Source organism: Myodes glareolus, chromosome X, assembly GCF_982192425.1.
Source record: "Myodes glareolus chromosome X, mMyoGla1.1, whole genome shotgun sequence".
In the NCBI taxonomy this organism is placed as follows: domain Eukaryota; kingdom Metazoa; phylum Chordata; class Mammalia; order Rodentia; family Cricetidae; genus Myodes; species Myodes glareolus.
In genome coordinates this window covers 39526506-39547310 of record NC_142053.1, presented here as the reverse complement: position 1 = coordinate 39547310, position 20805 = coordinate 39526506, and the positions used below count along the sequence as shown (strand labels likewise).

At 39.3% G+C, this 20805-nt stretch overlaps 1 protein-coding gene across 1 annotated transcript in view; it reads right to left on the bottom strand.

Annotated features, from left to right (window-relative positions):
- Window positions 1–290: 290 nt before the first annotated feature.
- The window catches only part of LOC148117267 (transcription initiation factor TFIID subunit 7-like), a 30327-nt gene continuing 9812 nt past the window's right edge, over window positions 291–20805 (bottom strand). Inside the window, exon 2 of the mRNA XM_087902542.1 lies at window positions 291–1658. Coding sequence (XP_087758668.1) covers window positions 744–1658 — 915 coding nt within the window. The 3' untranslated portion in view covers window positions 291–743. The remainder of the gene's footprint in view (window positions 1659–20805) is intronic.

Genomic DNA, 20805 nt, shown 5'->3' with positions numbered 1-20805 from the left:
AAGATTTTTGGTTAAAATTGTATCTGAAAAATACAAGATCTCCTGAGTAAATTGGGAGCATGGGAACCTTGGGAGAGGATTGAAGGGAAGGGGCGAGGCAGGGAGGGGAGCAGAGAAAAATGTAGAGCTCAATAAAAATCAATTTTAAAAATTGTATCTGAAGATGCTATGCATACTTCCAAGGGACAATAGCAGTCAGTAGTCCTACCCAGCTACAGCTCTAAAAACCACAATAACATAATGACTAGTCTGGCAAAATAGTCCCCATGGTGAAATAGTGGAACTTCTATTTTTTTTTTTTAATGCAAAAACTGGTAACTTTTATTGTGCAAGAAACAACTTGTGCAAAAACTTACATTTCTATACATGAAAACTTGCTGGGTAGCTAGTAAGATAGCTACTGTAAACATACATTAAAAAAATAAAATTAACTTCACTGCCTGTAGGCTAGTTTCTTACTGATCTTAGCACCACAGAATAGGAATAAAAACTTCTGGAAAAGAGACAAACGTAATAAAGTCCTATGGTGAATGATTAAAGTTCAACTATTCCCTAATCTTAGAACTTCCCTACACCTGCCTATGTAACCCTACTTCCTAAGAATGAAAACCTTGGCAACAGTTCCAAAAACAACCAACAAAATTCAACAAAACTCCTAACATAATAGAGAATAATTTTGAGATCGTATTATGAAAATAAAAATTTTCTCAAGCTAACCAGTCGAAGAATGGAAATCAACATTCTCACTTCTCTAGGAGTGATTCTAGTTCCTCCTGCAAAGAACTAAGCTGCTCTTTCTCCCTGTCTTCCTTTTGTTTCAGTTCATCCAGAACAGCTTGAAACCTGTTCTTGAGAGCCAAGTTTTCGACTTTTCTGATGAGGTCCTCCTGGCGCTTTGCCCTGTCCTGGGTCTCCTGGAGCTTGCCCTTCACATTATCAATCTGTTTCTGAATTCCCATAACCAACTGGTTGGTTCCTTCATTTTCTTGGTGCTGTTCATCTGACTCATTGAGCTTGTCTTGTAGCTGCCTCTCCAGATCTTCCTCAGTATCAATGATGTTGACATCTTCCTCATCTTCACTGCTGCTGCTGAGGTCATTGAATATCTCTCGAAGCTCATCATGTTCTAATGAGTCGTGGCCCTGCCTGTGGCCAGACATTCCTGGAGAGGAGATATCGAGGCCTTGATTTTCGGTCTCCTTTGTTTCATCTTCAGCAATTATCTCCCAACGAGTGCTGACAGCTTCAGCATCGGTACTCAGCAACCGCTTCACTTCTTTTTCCACATCGGGAGACTCAATATACTTCTTCTTTGCTGTCTTCCGGAACCTCCTCTTTCTGACATTTTTTAGAGGTAGAGTGATTCCATGGTTCCAAACAAACTTTTTCTCTTTGTCCTTATCTTTTTTCTTGCTTGCTTTGGGATCAGCGGTGGCAACTGGCTCCTCCACAGGAGGGTATAGGTCACCATAGTCTACGGGCGAGGTACAGCTTCCCACGGCCTGAGCAAAGCAGCGGGGAGCGGCGCGTCCGCCTTTCGGTTTCTCCGCGCTTTCGGCCGCCGCGCACCGACCTGCGCACCACCAGCGAAAAGGCTCAGGTCCGGCTCGAAGTAGTGGACTCCGGATCTCACCGCCGTGCGCTCGGCCCGCCACCCACTTACGCAAAAAACAAGCGAGTGGAACTTCTATTTTTGATTGAAACAAGAATTTAAGCTTTCTAATGCACTTGTAGTCTGCTCAATAGGAGCAAATTCATGCCTGGTACTGGAAAACTTGCCAACTACTGGTGAGGTCATAAACCCTAGAGGAGAATACTTCAAAAGGTTTCAATCCTAGATGAAGAGCTAGTCAATCAATGGCTGTGGAGAGAGGGATAGTCAGTCCTTCCCAGGAATAATGAGCCCCCCTTAATTGCTTATCCAATACCAAGTGGTCAACCTTAAATGTAAGAGTGTGTGTGTGTGTGTGTGTGTGTGTGTGTGTGTGTGTGTGTGTGTAATACTAAGTGGACTCAGGAGGATGTGTGTGTTAGTGTATGTATGTATATTTGTATTATGAATATAAGTAATAGTTAGAAATGTTATATTAAATAACTTTAATTAATAATATGAAAAGGAATGGAGGACATGGGAGGAGTTGGAAGAAAGAGAAAGAGGAATTAAATTCCCAAAAATGTTTAAATTATAAAAGAGAATTTTGAAAAAAATTAGAAAACAAAAATAAAAAGAAAAAAATTGAAAGTGAAAATTTGGGGTTTAGTAGAAATTTAAGTTAGCCTAAAAATTCTTATAGCTGAAAGTTTGATATAAATTTTACCCTAGAAAGCCAAGTAATTTTTAAATTTTAGCATGTAACATACATGTAGTATTTGATTTAGATAAAACATTTAATTGATGTTTTCATTTCAATATTAATATTGCAATGGAGAAAACATAATTGTTAATTCGATGTTTTACTCTCATAACTCTGCTTTCAATACTCTGTTTAAAGGGGAGACTAAACAAACATGCAGGATCTAACAAAAACAAAGGAGGGAGGATGTACATGATTCTTAGGGGAGATATTTTTTTTTCAAAACAAAGAGAAAGAATTAACAGCCAGCTGTGAGGTTGAGGGTTCCAGACATTAACAATTAGAAGACATAGTTGAGAATCTGTTGTTTTGAGACAGAGTCTCTATGTAGCCCTGGCTGTCCTGAGCCTTGCTATGTAGATCAGGCTAGTCTTGAACTCACAGAGACCCTTCTGCCTCTCCTCCCTGGAGTGCTGTGAAACTCTTGGGTAAGAGGAAACCATCAAAGGTAGAGTAGGATGACTGGAAATCATAAGTAATATCCAAATGAAGGAACATTCAAAACTTTGCTAGATGTTTAAGTTCAGAGAGGCAGAAAAATCAGTATTCTTGATATCCATGATTATGAACATTATAGCCATGTTTTCCAAACATATTGTCAACAAGCAAGCTTAAAGATGTGAACGTATTTATGGAGCAATTAGGAGAGGGTATTAAAATTCACGAGGTTTTTGAAAACCCAAACTACCATAGCAATGGAGGCTATCAGAATGAGACACATATTTGTTTCCCATACCAAATGACCCATGGGTAGTGGAGGAACTTACATAACTGAAGGCGGCAGTGCATGAGGCCAGAAAGTGCTTCATTTTCCACTTTGCCTACCTCAAAGAAAAAAATCCCACTTCTCCGAACTTAGAAGAATGTGTGGGATTTGAATTATGAATGGAAATAATCAACATTGTATCTTAAGGAGTTAGTTTAGGACTAATATGTTTGCTTGCTTGTTTGGCATGTGCATGCATTGCTGGTGTTATGGGGAGTTTCTCAGTAGTACAGTTCTTGCCTAGCACGCAGAGGTTTGGATTAGATAGCCAGTACATCATAAATATAAAAGTGGTAAAAGTAAGGGGTAACGGTAAGTTTAGTCCATTCAAATAGTGTCTTTGGGGTGTAGGAAATAAATAGGAGTCAGAGAATGATTGCAGGCTGTGTGGTGATATGATAGAATAAGAATCTAAGCAATAAAACACATTTAAGAATTTTCTTGATGATTGACAATATATTTATTTGCAGCTACCCTAAAACAATCCTGATGGTATTAATAGGCAGCTGCTATTTGATACAGATTTATATAATAATTGCATATGCCTTGTGCTGTATGTTGCCACAGTTTACATTATGATTTTATTTTTGAAATAGTCATCAAATAGAGCTATAAACAAAAACCACAAAACAGACATAATTATTCAAGCCCCCAAATTTATTTTCTCTTTGTGTATATATTTGCAGTCTGTGAGGATGTGCAGGCATGGTCTTACGTGCTTTGGCAAACCTGCATGTGCATGTAAAAGAGGGTGTGAAGTGTCCAAACTGATACTGAAATCTTCCTCTGTTGCTTTAGGTGATCAGGCTGTTCCAGAGTTCCGTGACATCAACTCTGGAGGCTGGAATCACAGGTGGGCATCCATGCCCATCCAGCATTTACATGGGTTTTACAAACCTAGGTCTTCTTGTTTGAATGGCATGTGCTTTAACAACTAGGGCATCTCCCTCGATCCCAGTCTTTGTTTCTTTTATGCATCTTGGCCATCCTCTCACTTCATTGTAGCCTATCACAGTCTGTGCTCCCAGTCTAATGTCACATCATGTCAGATGAAATGCATCTTATGAGATCACCCACAACCAGAAATAATATTCAAACCTTTCTTACTTTCAAAAATATTATTTAAACAATTATATATAATAACTGAAGTGACACATTTATGACTGAATTAGTGGTGGGAGTTTTTTTCCTGTGCTGCTGAGATAGAGACCGGTGTACTACGTTTGGGGAATCACATAAAGTCGGTAATGTTAAAGGAAGTTGCCTAGAAAATTGCTACAACTCTGTTGAAGAGACTGTAGCAAGGGATGGACCGATTAGAACTTTGAGATTAGAGTTCAAATGGCACAAAACAAATGACATAATCTGAGTTATCTCGAGTCCTCTTAGCCATTTATTGCCTTTCCCCAAATCTAACCTAAAGTCCTTGTAATTATCAATAAAACCTTTGGAATATTTTCTTAAAAGATTGCTACCTTCCACAGACCCACAAGTTAAAGATATCATCAGATAGCATCTAAAGTCTACAGGAAAGATTTCTCTGTTTTTCTATAAGCCTCCTTTCTGATGTCTTTGCCAATATACTTGGGAAATACCTCAATAAATGACTTTTATTTTGTGACTATAAGAAGTTTATGTAACTACTCCCTTATTGAAATAGGAAATTTGGGTCTATCTGAGTCTGTATCTGCCTCCTCTTTGGCTCAAAGTAAACTGTCTTGTTCTCTTTTTGATGAGAGCTGTGTTTTGTATCAATAGTAAAAAAACAAAAATTGTTGGCTATATCTACCCTTGAGGCTAGCCCTAGTCAGTGCAAATTCTCAGGTGTAATTTGATCTGCCCCTATAGTTGAAAAGGCTTATCTCTTTTCTGTGTCTGGTGTGTTAATAGTAGAATAGAAAATTAGTTTATCTGTAATGAAAACTCACATTTCCACATATCGACATAAAAATTCAAGTGTGAATATCTAAGTAATTTCTTCACTGGTACAAAAGAATAAGCACCCAGAATTTTTTTGTGATTACCAGTTATATACTTTGTAAATAAATATGTTGTCTGTGGCTCTAATTTTATGCAAATTGATATTGAAAAGAGAGCCTGTGTTTATATATCCTGGCTTTGTGGTGCTTAAATATGCAAATGGCACTTTCTATTTACATAAGCTTTAACCGTTTCTTTGATGGCATTTCCAATTCAATCTCATCAAATTACAATGACAAAGTATTTTAAACGAAATTCTATTAACTATATGGGAAAATAACAAACTAAAGGCAAAACTAGATGATAACTGCTGTTCCCTTAAACAAAGAGACACAGAGAAATCTGTTATGTAGAAATGATGTGGAGCATGAATATTTATTTAAAAAGATAAAATTGTATTGACCAAAAGAGCCTAGTGATTTGTTCCCTATGCCGAAAAAATGTGGTTTCTCAAATGAGAAACCTCTGTGTGTGTGTGTGTGTGTGTGTGTGTGTGTGTGTATGTATACGCGTGCGCATGTGTGTGCACATGTATGTGGGCACTTGTGCGTGCGCTTGTGTGCACCCTCATGCATGTGTGCCTGTAATTTTTGGTAGTCATGCCCTGTAGCACGGGCTGGGCTAGAATCATGATCATTCTCCTACTTCAAAGTCCTGAGTGTGGCCATTATGTGTGTCTGTCATCACATTGAACTAGGATACCATAAGTTCTAAACTAAACCCCTTGGGTGACATCTTATATTTCAATTGATTATTAAAGTAATGGTTAAAAATAACAGACTCCTGTAAGGTCATTTATGAAAATTTGACACAAGCCTGCATTAATATGGTTATATCAAAACTAAATTATAAAGATATGATTAAATAGTCACATCAGAGTCACAGATTGACAATCATTGCCTAGACTTCTTGTACAATATTTCATTTTTCAGAAATTACCTTGTGAGTATTTTGACTTAATTTACAACTAGTATCCTAGAAGCAAAAATGATTTCCCAATACATAACAACCTTTTAGTAACCTATTAATTTTATATCTTACTTGGAGCTATCTTTGTTGCAATTCTCTATCCTTCTGTTTCAGATCAGCAGTGTTGGGCTCTAAGATTTCATTTCTCATTTCTCCTTGCTCCCATTTTTATGGATTCTAGTTTTCCTATTTCTTGATGCCTTCCATTCTTGACAAATTAGATCTACTATTTTTTTAAATGTTATATAATTATTTGAGAATGTGACAAGTCATTTGAGAAACACATATATGAAAAATCAGTACCTCTAAATATTTTAAGGTTTATAATTCAATGTTTAAACGGATTCCTCCCCAAAACTTTTAATACTTTTCATCCACAAAGTATCTTATAAATTTATTTCATATAGTTACTGGCCTCAACATCAATTTTTAGATATTGACAAAGTTGTTTGAAATCCAGTTTGAAATCCAACAAAATTCTCAGCTATTTCATGATAAAGTCCAATGCTCAACATCCTTCCCCTACTGTACTCCTTCCCTGCTAGTTAAGCTCTCCGAACTCCTCTTTACTATCTTTAACCTCTCCAGACCTTGTAATAGATTTCTTTTCCTGTGTCTTGGCTTCATATCCTTATGTCTAATACATTACCCTGAACTTGACTTTTGTCCCATCAGCTTTCCCATTAGAGATGTGCTATGGAATATAGCAGTTATTAACAGAGATGCCCCTGCTACCAAATGAGAAAGAAACCAGAAAAAAAATCACAATCAGATGCTAATTCCAAGAGATCTCTTTGTTCTGTTTCTATTCTCGATGGGTCTTTATTTTTGCCTTACTTTTCTTCCCTAACGACTTTTAGGATCATCTCTTTCCTCCAATTTTCTAAAATATTGTTTATAATATCTGGTTTTCTGAACCTTTTTGTTTTGTTTGACCTTCCATTAAATGGCTCTTTTCCTTTCATAAACTCATACCTTTTGTGGTATTTTTTAATGAGAATGGCCTTCATAGGTTCATATATTTGAATAGTTGGTAAACTGTTTAGGAAGGATTAGAAGGTATGTCATTGCAAGTGGACTTTGAGATTTCGAAGATATGACACTTGTAGTTAGCACTCTCTTTCTCTGCCTCCAATTTACAAATCAGAATGTAAGATTTTAGCACTGCTCCAATGCCATGCTGTTGTGAGCTCTCAGTTTCTGCTCCAGTGTCATGCCTGCCTGCCTGCTCCCATGATCCTTGTCATGACAGTAAAGGACTTTGGAACTGTGAGCCCTCAATGAAATTTTGGTTTGGTCATCGTATCTTTACAAAGCAATAGAAATGTAATGAAGACATTTTTAAGTTATAAAATAACTTTCAGTCACTTCTTTGATAATTTTTGCACACCATTTTCACTTCCAGAAAATTCCATCTTTACATTGTCAAACATCCTAGAGTGAGCTACTAATTTTTTAATTTCTCTTATCTTTATTCCTGATTATTCATTTTATTCTATACTTTGACAATGTGCCTCAATTTTATGTGCCCTCATTTCTACTAATTTTTTTAAATTACTAACTTGTTTTTATAGCTTGTTTTGCTCTAGGAAAATTTCACAGTTCTATTTTCTGTGTAAGGATATTAATTGTAGTTGTAATATTAATTTTTTCTCTGTTCTCAGAACTTCATGATTTTCTAAGTGCTTTTTTTCTATGGTGATATACAAAATATTCATCAGTATGGTTATGGGCCAAGGCCGTTTCAGGCACCCTCTCCTCTGTCCAGAGAACAATCTGGGGATCTCTCCTTGGACCTGGGATCCCCTTTATAATCAAGTCTCTTGTAAACCCTAAAATGACTCCCTTAGTTGAGACATATACTTTCCTGATCCCATATCCATCCTTCCTTCCTCCCCCCATCCCAATCCCCTGAGCTTTCCCCATTCCTCCCCTACTCCCTTCTCTCTAACCCTCTCCCCTTACAACAACCCCCCCACCCCCCCCATGCACCCGAGGTTGCCTGGGACTCTTGTCTACTTCCAATCTCCAGGAGGATAACTACATTATTTTCTTCAGGTTCACCTTCTTATTTAGCTTCTCTAGTATCAGGAATAAAAGGCTCAAAGACCTTTAATTATGGCTAGAATCCACATATGAGTGAATACATACCATATTCCTCTTTTGGGGTCTGGCTTACCTCACTCAGTAAAGCGTTTTCTATGTCCATCCATTTGCATGCAAAATTCAAGATGTCATTGTTTTTTTACCGCTGAGTAAAACTCTAATATATATATGTTCCACACCTTTTTTAACCATTCTTCTATTGAGGGGCACCGAGGTTGTTTCCAGGTTCTGGCTATTACAAATAGTGCTGCTATGAACATAGTTGAACAAATGCTTTTGTGGTATGATAGGGCATCTCTTGGGTATATTCAAGACCCAATTGCTGGGTCTTGAGGGAGGTTGACTCCCAGTTTCCTGAGAAACCGCCACACTGATTTTCACAGTGGCTGCACAAGTTTGCATTCCCACCAACAATGGATGAGAGTTCCCCTCTCTCCACATCCTCTCCAGCATAGGCTATCATTGGTGTTTTTGACTTTAGCTAATCTGACCGGTGTAAAATGGTATCTCATAGTTGTCTTGATTTGCATTTCCCTGATCACTAAGGATGTTGAGCATGACCTTAAGTGTCTTTTGGCCATTCGAAGTTCTTCTGTTGAGAATTCTCTGTTCAGATCAGCACCCCATTTTTTAATTGGGTTAATTAGAGTTTTAGTGTCTAGTTTCTTGAGTTCCTTATATATTTTGGAGATCAGGCCTTTGTCTGATGAGGGGTTGGTGAAGATCTTCTCCCAGTCAGAAGGTAGCCTTTTTGTCTTACTGACAGTGTCCTTTGCTTTACAGGAGCTTCTCAGTTTCAGGAGGTCCCATTTATTCATTGATTCTCTTATTGTCTGTGCTACTGGGGTTCTACCTAGGAAGTGGTCTCCTGTGCCTATGTCTTGTAAACTACTTCCCACTTTCTCTTCTATCTGGTTCAAAGTGGTCAGATTAATGTTGAGGTCTTTAAACCATTTGGACTTGAGTTTTGTGCATGGTGATAGATATGGATCTACTTTCATTCTTCTACAGGTTGACATCCAGTTATGCTAGCACCATTTGTTAAAGATGCTTTCCTTCTTCCATTGCATACCTTTAGCTCCCTTGTCGAAAATCAAGTGTTCATAGGTTTGTGGGTTAATATCTGGGTCTTCTATTCGATTCCATAGGTCGACTTCTCTGTTCTTATGCCAGTACCAAGCTGTTTTCAATACTGTAGCTGTGTAATAGAGTTTGAAGTCAGGGATGGTAATGCCTCCAGAAGTTCCTTTATTATATAAGATTGTTTTGGCTATCCTGGGTTTTTTGTTTTTCCATATAAAATTGATTATTATTCTCTCAAGGTCTGTGAAGAAGTTTAATGGGAACTTGTGCATCTGTTCCTGTGGTCATTGCTGGTAGAGATCAGATTCCAGACTCTTCGACCTCTCAATTCAGACACACACTAGTGTTGCCCTAGAAAACTCCAGACTTTTGGAGCTGGAATGGTGATACCTATTTCTCTCTCTTTCTTTTTAAAAATAATTTTTATATTTCTGTGTTTGTTTTGGGAAGGAGGTGTGAACACATACAATGGTATATCTATGAAGATCAAAGGGCAACATTTGAGATTTGCTTTTTCCAAATTTTAGATTTTGGGTGGGACTCTAACAGCACTGTGTGTGTGTTTGTGTGTGGTGCATGGGTGTCTGTATTGCCTGTGATATATGTATATGTATATGTATATACATATCACATATATGCACATATTTGTGTGTATAATACACATGTACATGTATATGTGGATATTTATCATACACATGTCTCATATATACATATATGTTTATATGAGATAATATATATCCATACGTGAGTAGAATGAGGCTCACTTAATGACAGACTCTGATTGTTCTTCTTACAGGCAAATAAAAGTTTTAAAGAACATTTTATTTGAATTGAATAAATAAAACATAACTCACATTTCCGCTAGAGCATTGGTATAAATGTGTGTGTGTGTGTGTGTGTGTGTGTGTGTGTGTGTGTGTGTGTGTGTGTGTGTTAGGCATCATACCTATTACTAAACGTGCAGGAACAGCCTTGGTGTATACTGTATACTTAAAGAAATTCAGAACCAGAGAGGGGTATAGTCATTAAATTTAAGATCTGGCTCACTGTTAGGTTGAAAACCAGAGAGGAAGCAATTGAAATGTTTCTGTGTAGGGCATTTCAAACAGAATGTGTAAATAGTTAAAGAGAAAACATGGACTATCTGTGCAACTCCGATAAATGTGTTTCATAGAGAGTATTCATTAGTAAATTTTTGATCATAAAATCTAAAGTAGAAAACAGAAAACTGTATAGGAGAGTTTCTAATTGTCATATATACATTTATATGTACTGTGAGGCTATATATAAGTGATACTGTCTGTTGGCTCTGCCCAGTCCAACGTGGATAAGGTATGTTTGCTGTTTCTGAGAGCCATGCACATTGCCCCAGTTCCAGGGTCACAGCAGGTCTGTGTCACCATTGAGCAATTTGTAACAGGTTGCTGACAGACCCCCCCTTTAAGTGCTCAGTGTCCTGAAAGAGTCAGAGTTCATGCTGCCAACACAAACCAGGAAGCCACTATTTATTATGCTGAGTCAGTAAGATTGTCTTAAAGGAGTCGTGGTTCCCCTTCTTGCCCCCAGAAAACAGAGCATATCTGAAAAAAAAAATTCTGTTACCAAGAAACTGCATTTGGCTCCTGTTTTTGTGAGTCTAGAAGCCTTTCTCTTAAAGCTTCCTTAGACTATATGTGGAAATTCTTTCGCCATGCTGCCATGCCATTTTGTAGGCAGAGGCTGCTTAGTCAATTTTCTGGATGTATATATCCAAAATAATCACTTAAACTATATCAATTAAATCACTGCTTGGCCAGTCATTTAAGAGTATTGCAAGCTAACACTTAAACATCTTAAATTAACCTATTTTTATTAATTTTGGTATTGCGGCATAGCTGTGGCTTATGGGGCAAAGTTTCTGCATCTGTCATTTCTGGCAGCTATATGGCTTCTCATTGACTCCACCTACTCTCCCCTACCCTAATTGTTTGGAATTCCCACCTTGACCTTTTCCGAACTGCAAGAGGACCAAAGCAGCTTCTTTATTAACCAGTGGTATTCACAGCATACAGAGGGGAATCCCATATCGTCTCTCTTTGAGTTCCTTTTCTGGGTTCCTTCAGTGATGGTCTCCATTGATGAAGTATAAGCCAAAGAAGTCCTTTCCTTCTGAACTTGCTTTTTGGTCCTAATGATTTGTTGCAGTAATAGAAACACTAAGTGAAGATAGGTACTCTTCATGCTACCAAAAGAGAAATGCAAACACCAACACCACCACAAAATTTGATCAACAATCTGTCCTGCCTGCAATGGATTCGAGGGTAGTGGTGGTACAGAACTAGTGGGAGTAGCCAACAGTTAACTGATTCACCTACGGCCCAATCCATGAGATGGAACCCATGCCTGACACTGCTTGAGTAACCAAGAACCAGATTCTAGGTATCCCAGGGACCCATGGTAAAAACAAATAACACTCGTCTTAAAAAGGAAAGAAATGTAATGTAAATGACTCCTGATGATATGCTGCTATCCTCATACAACAGGGCCTTATTTGGTCATCCTCAGAGAAGATCCTTCCTACCGCAGAAAGGCACATACGCACAGAGAGGGTGGCAGAGAGAACTCTTAAAACACACAGTTCTAAAGGGGATGACTCCATTAAATACCTCTCTTCAGAACACAGAAAACCCTGTGAAAGAGGAGACAGAAAGAGTGTAAGAACCAGCAGGGGTGGAGAATATCAGGAGAAAAATGCCCTCCACATCAACTGCACAAGGCTTATATAAGCTCCTAGAGACAGAAGAAACAAGTACAAGGCCGCCTCTGGCCTGCAATAGGTCCTCTATGTATACAGTATAGCGTTTAGAATTATATTTTTATGAGAATCCTGAATGTGTGAATGAGTGGGTCCCTGACTATTGTGCCTGGTAGTGGGGCTCTTTGCCTACTGTTGGATTGCCTGGTCTGTCAGGGTCTAACCACAACATAAACTATCTCTCTGGACTGGTGTGGCAGCATGGGAGTAATTGTGACACAGTCCACACAACAATATTGAAAGGGAGTCTCAGGGTTCATTCAAATCCTGAAGGTCACCCACGTTTATTCGTTTATTCTCCAAACAGTTTTTATCTTCCAAGGTAAACTGGGAGGGTAGTTCATTAGCATTCTGTTTCCGGGGTAGCAGGACTAAAGTCACATCCACAGCTCTGTCATTAGCTTGGAATTAACACCTCTTCAGGGCGGTCCACATAATTACAAAGAAGAAGCAGAACAACCTCAGCAGATCCTGACCTCAGGATACAGTCAGTCTGAAAGTGCTTTTACCACCTCAGTTGCTACTGTGGCTTGAGATCCTGGCTGCCAATACAATGCAGAAGTATGTGGCATGTACAATACTTAACCACAATTCACTCTCTCCTATCAACATCATCTGACCTGACGCCCCATAAGATCACATCCAAAACAGCCTCCAGCTATTCCTGTAGTTTGCATTCTCCCTGGGCCTAGGTCTCTCTGCTGGGATACAATAACGTTAATTGCCTTTCCCTGCAAGGCAGCAGCTATGGTCATTCCCTGTGTATATGAATGGCCTATAACCAAGCAAATTTGGATATAATCTACAATGTTACCCTGCTTTTTCAAAGGTCTTAGCGCTGCCTTACATACAGCATTAGTGTTCTCAAAATCTGTTTAATTATTAACTGTCCTGCTTCTGTGTCTCCAATCAACCTATTAGATGCCTGTGTTAGTCTGGAAACAAAGTTCTGAGCTAATTCGTCTGGTCCCTGTCTTATACTAGATAACTCCACAATCTGTTCTTTTGACAATGGAAGTCTAATCCAGGCCTCCTTGGCCACTGCATTAAATTGGGCATACGCTGCTATATCCAATTCTAACTGCTGATCTCTTCCTGAATAAGATTCCTTACCTGAAAGCATTTCATATGAAATGGAATCTGCTGAGCTCTGTTTCTCTCAGTTGTGGCCTGACACTGTTTTGAAAATTCAATTTTCCACAATAGATAGTCTCCTCCTGACAGGCAAGCCGTGGCTATCTGCTTCTAATCTGCTTGTGGCAAAGCTTCTACAGCTATATTTTCTAACAGTAACTGTGTAAAAGGAGCCATGGGGCTGTACTGAGCACAAGCAGTTTTTAATTCTTTGAGTAACATAAATGATATAGGAGTATGTATCCTAAGCAAGTTTCCTTGCACATCTCTTTGCCCTATTACGGGAAAGAATGGAAACCCTTCCATTTTTTCCCCTCTGCTAGTGGTTTCTCTACCACAAGCCTGTAGAGGAGATTCGCTACTATTGTTATGCATCTGCTTCACTTTTGGAGTGCTCTGTACTGTAGGCGGGTCTAAATCAGCTATTATGGTAGGAAGAGAATTACTCTTCTGACAAGAGTCCTGGATCTGCATAGTTTCTAGTCTGTGTGATAGCGAGTTTATCATCCTTCTCAAGCCTTTTAATTCCTTCTGAACCTTATTGTTCTGTTCCTATCTCTCAGCATTGCTGGTAGCTAGTGAGGGAGATGAAAACTCCCTTTTGTAGTCTAAATTATTAGTCTCTGACTTATTGTCACTACTCTGTTCTGTAAAAGTATGTAGCAACTCCTCAGGTGGTGTGGATGGAACTATCTGGTGCTGGTCAGGATTTAAGTCCAACCTTTCCTGTATTAGAATCCAGAAATAAGGCGTATCTTCAGGGATGCTTTCTGGTCCATAATTACAATAACATTGGTAAATCTTTATACCTACTTCTTTCCACGCACCAACGTCTAAGGTCCTACACTCAGAAAACCGAGGGCATATCTTCTCTATAAATTCTAAAAATTCCTGTATCTGATGCTGCTGTATTCTCTCTCTTCTCTCCTTTAATATATCTCGAATCAACTGCATAGCCATTTGATTGCTTTTTCCTTGTCCCATATTTCTATATTTACAAATTTTACTCCTGATATTACTGCCCCACTTTATCCTATGCTTCCTTAAATTCTACTGTTTAGTGCTCATTATTCACATATCGACCTGTGTTGCCGTTTTCCCTCACGGATTCCTCACTTTCTCCTCCGTACTTCTGGTCACTTCTCCAGTGTTTCTCAGCGGTTCAGCGGTCAGTCCCATGTTGCAGGCATCACTATGTTGGGGTCCAGCTCCAACATAAACTAACCTTCTGGACTGGCGATGAGGTGCGGGAATAACTGAGACACCGTTCACACAGCAAAATCAGAAGGCAGTCTCAGGGTTCATTCAAATCCTGAAGATCACTTGCATTTATTCTCCAAACAGTTTTTATCTCCCAAGGTAAACTGAGAAGGAAGTTCATTAGCATTCTGTTTCCAGGGTAGCAGGACTAAAGACTCATCCACTGCTCTGTCATTAGCTTGGAATAAACACCTCTTCCCAGGCAGTCCACATAATTACAAAGAAGGAGCAAACAACATCAGCATTTCCTGACCTCAGGATACAGTCAGTCTGAAAGTGCTTTCAGCACCTCAGCTGCTATTGTGGCTTGAGATCCTGGCTGCCAATGCAATGCAAAAATATGCGGGCTGTGTAATATTGTCCCACACTGGTCCAGTCTCAATGTGATAATTTTTGTTTTCTCTTATTATAGCTTATTTTGTTATTTGGTTGTTAACTCTTGGATGCCTATTCTTTTCAAATAGGTGACAGAAACGGAATGGAACCCTAAGGGAGAGAAGTTGGAGGAAGAACTGGGAGGTAAGAAGGGAGGAGAAACTGTAATTAGGATGTTTTATATTAGAAAAGAAACAATTTTAAACTTTAAAAGAAAAAATAAGTTGTTTTATAAACAAAGGGGAAATTTAGCAAAAAAAAAAAATCAATGACCCACAAGAGATATTACAAAGATAATAGGTAGTGACAAATTTATTACTACCTAACTAAAAACAAAAATACACCATGGAGTATTATTCAGTATTTAAAAACAATGGCGTCACAGCATTTTTAGGCTAATGGATGGGGCAAGGGAAAAAAATCATCTTGAGTGAGGTAATCCTGACCCAGAAAGACAAACATGGTATGTACACACTTCTAAGTGAATATAAGCTGTACAGTAAAGGATAATCTTGCTAAGGTACATCTTTTTTAAGACACATTAGTAAGAAAGAATGTTTCCAAATTGCATAAAATTAACCTAGCATTGGGTAGAAAAATTGACAGCACACAAGAAATAGTTTTGCACATAAAGTTTATATTCTTGGGAATATTGGTTAAAATGATTACATTTGTAAAGTAGAATTGCATAATGGTATGTCTTTGAAACAAAAAGTTAGAAGATATGCATACATTGTGATTTCTAAATGAAGTTGAACATGTGAAGCATTTAAGCAATTGGTTGCTGGATTTTAATGCCAGTAGATGATTAACATACCAAGAAAATATCAATATGTCCTCTAAACTTAAAAGAAGACAATAACACCAAGAAGTGAACAACAATCAAAATAACAACAACAACACAGTAACCATATCATCTGTGGCATCATCAGGAGGATATGCAGTAATCTGAACATTGTATGACGAGCGTGGCTTCTGTCTGCTTCTTTTTCAGCCTCCAGGTTACTGTTCAGTCATCCAGTTCAGGGCACTAAAGATGGAACCACTCTGTTTCTGAAGTTCAAATGAATGCCCTGAAGACTGATGTCTGTTTTCCAGCCTCTCCTTGCTACTCTTGAGCTCTAAGACCTCCAGCCTGAAGGGAGAAATATTACATTGATTAGCAGAAGTGTGCCCAAGTCTTCTGTCCAACTCATGTACATGAGATGAGTCTTTGAGCAGAGTAGAAATGTCAGACACCTGCTTGAAGAGAAGGAAAAACTAGAGGCCTTTAGGTAAGAATGTTAGTATAGACACCTTACATAAGAGACAAGGAAGATCTGAAGTTCTCTTGGCCCGATGTGGAGTCTGAATACTCAATTAAAGGGAAAGAGTATGTGGAGACAACCTTGGTGAATGGGAGCACTATTGAAAGCCTTATATTCAGACCTTGAATGCCCCCCAACATAAGTCAGAAATGTACTTATAGGGATCAATGGGCAGAAGTGAGATGTTGGAGGCTTACAAAGGTGCATGGGGAAAAGGCGGGGGGGGGGGGCAAGAGTGATGGAGAAAATACAAGAACCCCAGTGTCAGTTGGGAAATGTTTGAGGGCATCTTGTGAGGAGTGTGGAAATCTGGGGGCTATTGTATATGTAGACTAACATGTTGGATTGGGTAAATTTGGAAATCAGCATACCCACTGCTTGGCATGAGATCAAAGTCTCAGCCCACCTCATGCAGTGGAACACATTCCAGGAACTGCCTTATCAGCTTCCAGCTCTTCATCCGAGACTTGAGCGTCTGTCCACTGTAGTGAATGTGTGGTAGGTGAGGCAGCAGTCTGAGTGGTCACCCAATAGTCTGCATGAGAGTCCCAAGGTGGTTCTTCTTCTCAAGCGCATGCTCAGCTGCTGAGATCTAGGTTTAAATGATGAGGGCCACATTATATTGGTTTCTGCCTTGAGGTAGTGGGCATCAGTTCTAGACTTTACTTTCTATACTTTGGTCCTCATACTTTAAGCCTGGGTGTTCTGAAGAAGTCATCAGTGAAGAATAAAAAATGTTCTTTGACCTCATGTTTGGGTGTGGAAGGCCCCTGAATCAGAAGATGACAATATGAGGCACTCCTTGGGCAGAAGGGCACATCTGAAGAAAACCTTGGCTGTGTGAGAAGATCTGAAGCCCTGAAGATCTGGTAAATCAGAGTCAGTAGATTGGAACTTCTTTAGTCCCAGTGGAATGATCTAAAACCCAATTACATGGACTGAGTAAGTCATTCCCACAGGGTCATATTCAGAAGATCTGAGAACCCTTTGCATGCTGGTTGACTGTACATCTCTATTAGAACAGGCAAGTCTGAGAACATTTTGATCAGAAAAAAAGAGTTGGTGTACACTTGGGTGAGGAGATAATTGAAAAGTCACTTCAGCAAGAGAGAGAGAATACTCTCTGTAACATGAAGGCCTGCTTGTGGGGGTTTCTATCCGGCCCAGTTCCCACAGTTGTTAGGTCCCAAATAATCACACAGAAGTCTACATTAATGATAAACTGATTGGCCCATTAGCTCAGGCTTCACATTAGCTCTTATAACTTATATTAACTCATTTGTCTTATCTATGTTAGCCATACATGACTCAGTACCTTTTACAGCGGGACAGGTCACATCCTGCTTCTTCGGTGATCTGGGCAGGACTGGGAGGGAGCTTTCTTCTTCCCAGAATACTCCTATTCTCATTGCCTCACCCCTACTTTCCTGTCTGGTTTTCCTGCCTATACTTCCTGCCTGGCTACCTGCCAATAAGCGTTTATTTAAAATATAATTGACAGAATGTAGAATTGTCCCACACCAACTCTCAGAATTCTTGGGATAGGTGGGGCATATCCAGGTTATCAGTGGACAGAAGAAGAATTCCAGCTATCACTTTGGGAGCAGGTGAAAGGTCCAAGACCCTCCAACTTAAAAGGAGGAGAAAGGAGTTCCCCAGGGGTGGATGGAAAACTTTCAGCCTCTCTTGGCAGTATGTCTGTGGCTGTATTGGGCAGAATCTAAAGGTCAAATGGTACCCTGAGAAAGAGAGGAAGTCCCAGGCACTCACTTCATCAGCACCAAACTTGAAATCACAACCTAGAATACACATCTTCTGAATGTCCATGTCAAGCATGTCAACAGTCATAGAAATTGTGTAAGACACTGCATGACAGTAATCTCTGGCTCCGTGTCTTCATCTAGTAATGGTCCATCCACACATTCCTCTTCATGTATGGCAGGAATTCTCTGTTTAATAAGCCAGAGTGAAGAAAGTAATCTCAGTTACCCTTATCTTGCTGTTCTTGTGATCAAGTACCTCAGTTCAGAGTGCACTGAGATCTCTTTAGTCAGGAAAGTACTTTCCAGGCCTCGCAAATTATAAGTTGTAAGTAAGAAATCAACTGTGGACTTTCCTTAATCACACAAGGCAGGTCAGAAGCACTCTTTATTGATGTGGATGTCTCAGTCTCACTTGTAAGACTGAGACAGTTGTTGATGTTTGGACAGAAATGGAGAGATTATTATGCCATTCATCAAAGATGTAATGTGGCAGACTCCATGGGATTAAGGAGAAATGTTGATGCACACTAGGTCATAACCTGTATTTCAGAGACATTTTGTGCAAAGGTAAAACTCTGCACATATTTGTCAGAGGTATAAAGTTTATGGCAATGTTCAATGAAATAAGAAAGGCAATATCACATTTAACAAAAAGTAAATACCTTGTGGAACAGAGGAAGGTCCAGTACTGCTTGATCAGCTTCCAAGTCTTTTTCAGTATTTAGAATATCCATACCATTTTGTGCTGAGTGGAAGGCCTGGCAATACTTAATACACATTTTCCAAGTGGTTTGATGGTTAACCTCAGTCTAAGAAGCGGTTGGTGAGGTAAGATGAGCTTAAGGCTCCTTTGCTCAGAAAAGTAATATCTTAGATTATACACAGCAGGAAGAAATTTAGAAGCATTCCTAGACATTTTGGAATACAGAAGACATATGTAGTCAATAGAAAAAGATCTATGGGTCTAATAGAAGAGATGGTAGCCCTTAGTCCCCCTTGGGAAAAAGAGGATATAGTTCAGATCACCTAGGTCTTTAGGAGAATCTTTTATTTTCCCCCCATATAGAGGGGAAAACCAAGTAATTATGAATAGGTATAGAATGTTGGAGTCTATGATAGGCAGAGTGACAGGCTCTGAATCCCCTTTGTGAAGGAAAGATATTTTCAGACATATGGACCAAAAGGCAAGAATTTGAGGGCCCTTGAACATAAGGAGCATAATGAAGTCCCTCTCAGATGACGTATTGGAAGTGAAACATATTTAAGTAGAAGTGGAAAGTCTGAGTCCTCCTTCAACAAAAAGAAAAATATTCAATCCTTCATAAGAGAGTTTCTTTTGAAGGCCTTTTTGACTGGAATTGGAAAGTCATGAGGCCTTGGACAGGAAGATATGCTGTTTATAACCCTTGATCATGCAGGTTAGATATCAGGCCCTCTTGGTTACAGAGTGTGCCTTTGAGGTCTAATGGACAGAAATTGATGGTGTTTAAGAATGGAAGACTTCAGTAGACTTAGAGAGAGTAGCAAAGTCACAAACCACTTAGTGGAAAGAGAGTGTTCCAGTCTACCTTGTGCAGTGGAGAAAGGACTTCATCACAGTTTAGAAGATTCACATCTTCAGGCATACTGTGTGAGGCATGGCAGCAACCTGAGCATCATCCATCAGTCATGATTGACAGTCTCAGGTTCTAAGTTCTCTTGAAGCTTATCATCAGCTACACTGGTGTGAGCATGAAGGATGAGGCCTTTTCATTCTGGTGACTATAATGAAGGAAGGATGACCTAAGCCTCAGGCTCTGTGAACTCAAAGCAGAACAAGGTGAAGTTTCTTTGGTCACAGATGTATTTTCCTAGTGGTCATGGTTAGAGGGGAAATATCTAAGGTCCTTCATTAGTTGGGTAATTCTGAGGTACATGAGCACATGGGTGGTGCTCTGAGGACCCTTAGATCCTTGTCCCCTTGAGCAAAATGGAAATTCTGAGGTAACTTTAGTAAAAAACAGTCGTTCTTTTGACTCTCCTTGAACAGAGAGTGAGGGATATCCTTCACTGTTGTTTGTAATAGCAGAAAGGCCTGATGACTACTTTAACCCACAGGAAGTTGTGATAAGCCATCATCAAAAGGGCATGGTGTGAGATGCCTTGAGAATAGGGACATTTTAGGGAGCCTCTATTCAGAGGAGAAGCTTCTGAGGTCATTCTGAAGTGCATTGATTAGATAGAAAGTGCCAGGCCCTATTTAACCAAATAGCAAGATCCACTCACCCCATTGTGCAAATGGGAAAGGCCTAGCTTACCTTTGGTGAAGGGATGATGATTTCTCTCTGCGCCATTTGTTTCCAACTGTTCTGCCTGGTTCCCATGATCTATATACTACATCGTCTGTTGAGAAGTATGCAAGAAGCAATACAACACTCTTCCAAGATGTTGAGTGGGTGTGTGGACCTTATGCTTTCTAAAGGTTGTATTGTTCTGTGTTTATTCATCAATGAAAGATGTGAACATTGCATTCAGGACAACTAACTTCTGGGCAGATGACATGACTATTAGTTTTAGCTTTCTATATTTTGACCTCTGATCTGAAACTAGTATCTTCAGAGGTCCCATTGGTTGCAAGTATTTTCCTAGCAAACTTGATTGTAGGGACTGGCTTAAAGGTAAGATGAGTCCAAGGGTCCAGTGAAAGTTGCCTATGAAAGGAAGGGGATGCTCTAAGGTCTCTCAGTGTCAGAGGCTAGACCTGAATATTGAATGAAGAAATGATACCGGATTGGTCACAAGAGCCAATACTGAGGTCTTATTCATCGTTGGGGCATAGGCCAGACATCCTTTGGCAAATAATTAGAACTTTGTAGTCTTTTGGTTAAAGGGCATAATCATAGATCCCCTTTGCTGCACACTGGAGTAATATGGG